The 4,919-nt window shown below is 40.6% G+C and overlaps 1 protein-coding gene across 1 annotated transcript in view; it reads right to left on the bottom strand.

The window, feature by feature from the left end:
• The window catches only part of LOC101986712 (macrophage metalloelastase), a 10,573-nt gene extending 7,121 nt beyond the window's left edge, over positions 1-3,452 (bottom strand). The window contains exons 1-4 of the mRNA XM_005346775.1: positions 3,372-3,452; positions 1,996-2,243; positions 988-1,136; positions 755-883 (exon numbers count right to left, since the gene is read on the bottom strand). Of these exons, the coding sequence (XP_005346832.1) occupies positions 755-883; positions 988-1,136; positions 1,996-2,243; positions 3,372-3,452 (607 nt within the window). The remainder of the gene's footprint in view (positions 1-754; positions 884-987; positions 1,137-1,995; positions 2,244-3,371) is intronic.
• Positions 3,453-4,919: the final 1,467 nt, after the last annotated feature.

Genomic DNA, 4,919 nt, shown 5'->3' with positions numbered 1-4,919 from the left:
AAGAAGAAGAAGAAGAAGAAGAAGAAGAAGAAGAAGAAGAAGAAGAAGAAGAAGAAGAAGAAGCAGCAGCAGCAGCAGCAGCAGCAGCAGCAGCAGAAGCAGAAGCAGAAGCAGAAGCAGAAGCAGAAAGAAGAAGAAGAAGAAGAAGAAGAAGAAGAAGAAGAAGAAGAAGAAGAAGAAGAAGAAGAAGAAGAAGAAGAAGAAGAAGAAGAAGAAGTTGTTAACCTCATTCCCCATTATCTGAACGGGATAGTGAGTTACAGTCTGGACATTCTGAAAATGGTATCACATGACAATGCAAGGCTCCAAGACTACAAATGAGCCTGTACTTCTCCATCAGGATCTGTAAATTTTCTATAAATATCTTTCCAGGTCATCATGAATCTAAGAAATTGTTAGTATATAATCAATCACAGAATTGTTTGCCATTAAGTTTATAGATTTTACTGGTCAAAGCCCAACCAGAAGCTTTTGTCTTTCCAGGAGTTAATAGTACGAAACTTGCTCATATGATCTTGGTGATTCTTAGAGCTGGTCTCTAACATAATCAGACCCAGTAACTCTGATCTGCAATGAGGAAAAATTGGACTAAATGTATAAAGTCTTATATGTGACTTAGAGATGAGCAATCCGACTATATTATTTAAGATTATAATAATTAGTTAAGACTATAAAAATTTGTAAGAATGCATTCTTTCAAAATCAGGAGCTTTCTTAAATCTAGTTATGGTTAGTTTTCCTTTTTTTCTCCTACCTTGAGAGGAACTTTTACTCCAGGTTTCTGCCACATCAAAATGTGCATCTCCTTGAATGCCAGGTCCAGGGTAGAAAGCATGGGCCAGTACACCACCTTTTCCATCGAAAGCATTGCGGTCTCCATGCGCTTTTTAAAACAAAAGAAAGTCAATAGTTAGCTACATCGGTCAAAAGGCAAGAGAGCTGCACTTGGGAGCATCACATGGTGTGGTAAATTTGGAGGTTGTGTACCTCCAAATGCAAAAAGGATCATGATGTCAGCCTCGCCTTCATAAATCCTCCTGAATCTCAGAAGACTCACATCACTCCAGACTTGAAAAGCTTTCTGAAATGCGTAGTCAACATCCTCACGCTTCATGTTAGGAGCGTAATTAATGATTCTGTGTTAGAGAAAGATAGAAAGACAAGCATGACACCACTGGCTAATTTTGTCTTTTCTAGTCTCTCCGTTCTGCACCCACACCTGAAGGAAGAATGTCTTCACATACTGACAGTCCAGGTAAAAAATACTCTTTTGAAGTTCAAAACATTTTTTCTCCGGAAAACTTTATATCAATCCAAATATATTTTAGTTTATCAAATAAATTACTGGTAACTATCATGAAGGATTTAGTTTCATAAACACAAATACCCATTGTGCCCAAATTCCATATTTATCCATCTTTAATATTCTACATACTTCTCCTGTCTTATCTGTATTCAATTCAGATCCATTCTCTGTTTGCAGCTTTTCTGCTCTGCTCTGAACTGATTGACTAGCAAATGATGGCAAGTCTCCTTATAGAGATAATGAATTATGTGGGGGTGCCTGTGTGTAATGCATGTTCATATGTGTGTGGGTGTGAGTATAGTGTGTACGTGCATGCAGAGGCCAGAAGCTGACTCAGGTGTCCTCCTCAATCACACTCTACTTTATTTGTTGAGACAGAGTCTCTCAACCCAAACTGGAGACCCTGATTCTACTAGTCTAGCCTGCCCTGGGCCTCCCCTATCCCTGTCACCTGCGCCTGTACAGCTTTTCCTTAGTTTTTAGGGATCTGAACTCAGATCATCATGGTTGTATGACAAGCGCTTTCTCCCCCAGTCATCACACCGGCCTGGAAACAATGAATGCCTTCGTGTTAACACCGCATGGAGACTACCCTCAGACTTAAAACTTTTCTGTAGCTAAATGTTTCAGGTTTCTCGAAGCCACACGCATGGGAAAGAAAAATTCACTGGGTCAGATGCTGACATTACCTGTAGGTGAGGTGATGCTTGCTCCATATTGACCTCAATGGCACTGCGCCACGATGCTGCACGTCAGACACTCCACAGCGAGGGGTGTGCATTATCTTCAGAGTAGGCTTGTCCAGCTGCCCAGTTGCTTCGAGCCCAAAGAACTGCTGCATTTCCTGGAGTTTTTCTTCTAGGACGTTTCTCTTGACTTTTGATTTTAGCATTGAAATTCTGTCCTCATCAAAGTCATAATATTTTTTCAAGTACCTCTGAACAAAACACAAGTAATGAACATAGTTACACTGTACACTGTACACAGCCAGGTTTCTGTTGGGACCCTGCAAACATGGTCAGCAGTACACTGGTGCTCCTGAACCACATATTTTAGTTACAACCTGCATTATTATTATGTAGACAATCAATTATAAGAAAGAAATTTAACTTCCTAAGATATTTAAGCATGTCACAAATAATTAGTCTGATTCCCAAGAGCCCAGTGGAAAAGCTATGTATTATTCTGCTTCTTCAGATTTGTGTCTGGGGTTTTAGAAGCCATTTTGACATCTAGTGTATAAGGGTACATTGTAAGTGGCAAAATCTTTGTTGTTAGGGTACTTAAACCATTTTGTTTGGCATTGAAAGTTGACTTAGCTGGGAGATGTAACTTAGTGGCAAAGCACTTGTCTAGCATGCTTGAAGGTTTGGGTTTGTCTCTGGTATGGGGGAAAATCTTGACACAGTGGAAGACTTGGAAAATTCAAAGTAAAAATAATGTTAGAAAATAGAGCCAACTGCTGGGCCAATACAAAAGGCCACCTGAGGCCAGGAGTTCAAGACCAGACTGGACAACACAGCAGACCCTGTCTCAAAAAGGAATGTATGCAGTTTTAGAAAATAAGAGCTCAATGTTCTTAATTATAAAAAGTAAGATTTTTCAAATCTTATTTTGAAACACTTACGAATAAACATGTGAGATAAGAGAGCATAGAGGCAGCTTGCTGCAACTATTATGAGAATTTGAAGTGGCTATTAAGATTAAGCCATGTCCAAATCCCACATCATTAATGGACATTAAATTACAAATGAAAGACAAGATGTGGTAGGAGAGAAAACACAACACTCTGTCAGAAATGTGATCCTATTATATTGAGCTAAAATTATTTACCCAAAGCTTTTTGTAGACAGCACAATTATTCACAAATTTAATAATATTCTTTCAAAACAATCATTCATTTTGATATTCCTCTGTGAAAAAAACAATGCTTAAAAAAAACAGCTATCTATGCTGTTTTTCAAATCAAATCATACTTTTCAAAACAAACTTGCAAATTTAGTAAATATTGCAAAACTTGCAACATCAGTAAAGATTTGACCAGTGCAATCTTGTTAGTACTTACTTCAGCAAATTCTAGTTCATTCCTGGGAGTGGCTGCAGAGGCAGAAACCTGTAAGAGCGTAAAGAGCATGAGGACCTTCATCGTGACCAGCTCCTTTCAGCAGAGCTGCCTTCACTCCGCTCCCCCGCTGCAAGTTCCCTTAAGGTCCACTTCTTATAGCCCTCTAGACCGGATCTGTGAATCTGAAATCCTCAGAGTGACTCACAGTTGTTGTCATCCCTTGCTTTCCTCCAGGATCATGTGAACAGTGGGTCAGAGTGTCATCTAACTAATCACTCACCTAAGCGTGTCTAGTATTTCTTCAAAAGGACCAGTGAGCCTGAGCTACTCATTCACAAGCACAGGTAAGACCCAAGAACAGCAAATCTACCAAACACACACCACAACTCCACTAGTAAAGTTTTGGAAAGCTTGATGTTGTCAATTCTCCCTTTTGATGCTTTCCTTATACCAATTATAGATAAAGTGCCTTCAAAGAAATTTTAAAAGAATGTGTGAAGAAAAAAATTTGCTAGAATATACGAATCCTCTATTTGTTTAAAACTTTAAACCTTTGTTCAAACACAAGAGAAAGTTTGGTACAGCAGTGTGCTTTGATACTTGCTCTGTGTGCACGCTTAGGTTCTTATATGGACTGAGATTTTCAGGCACTAGAGCAGAAACCCAACCCCAGCTGGATGTCTGCACAGATTCTGGAGCTCACTTCCTCCTCACCGATGCTGCCTGGGGTGGGCAAGAGTGGGCAGCCCGAGCGCGGCACTGGCAGAGTGTGTAGGGAAGACTTCCCTCGGCGGCCTCGCCGTCTCCTTCTCCTAACCCCGACCCGACCGTCTCATCTGCTCAGTTCCACCTCTCAGTTGATGAAGTATTTAAAGAAAGAAAACATTTGCCAAACAAGGAGTGAAATTCCTTGAAGTAGAATTCCAAGAAGTAGAATTTTGGAATGTGAGTTGTGTGGACAGGGTTCTGTTCAATCCCCTTTTATCCCACCAAGCAGCTTCTAGATGAAGAGTCTAGCACAGGGGTGAACAAACAGGTTGTAATGTAGACACTACTCCTTCCAATCTGCTGGACGGGGACATGATGGCTATTTCCTAATGTTAAATTTTGTTCATTTTTAGGGGCCTGTGAGATGATTCGGCAGGCAAAAAAACTTGCTCCCAAACCTGATGACCTGAGTTTGATCTCAGGAACCCACACCGTGAGAGCTGTCATCTGAACTTCACACGCCTACGATGGCACACATGCACTCACAGAGACAGACATAATAAACAAGTATTGACTTTTAGGGTATCATGCAAAACAGCAGATCCAGTATGGCTTCTCCATATACACATGTCCTATGTCTGCTCTCCTTTGTTTCCCTTTCCTAAAGACGTTAGAGGTTCTCTCTGAGAGAAAGAGAAGGGGCCCCACCCGTCACACCACACTATCCCTGTATTCTTGCCAAATACCCCTGCCTCTCTCCTATTCTGTGGCTTGATTTCTAGGTGATCCATTTGAAATGGAGACAATACTCTTTAACCTCCTGTGCTATTGTGACAGGGG

This window comes from Microtus ochrogaster, chromosome 5, assembly GCF_000317375.1.
Source record: "Microtus ochrogaster isolate Prairie Vole_2 chromosome 5, MicOch1.0, whole genome shotgun sequence".
NCBI lineage: Eukaryota > Metazoa > Chordata > Mammalia > Rodentia > Cricetidae > Microtus > Microtus ochrogaster.
Note: the sequence above shows the minus strand (reverse complement) of the source record. Positions and strands in the feature narration are given on the sequence as shown.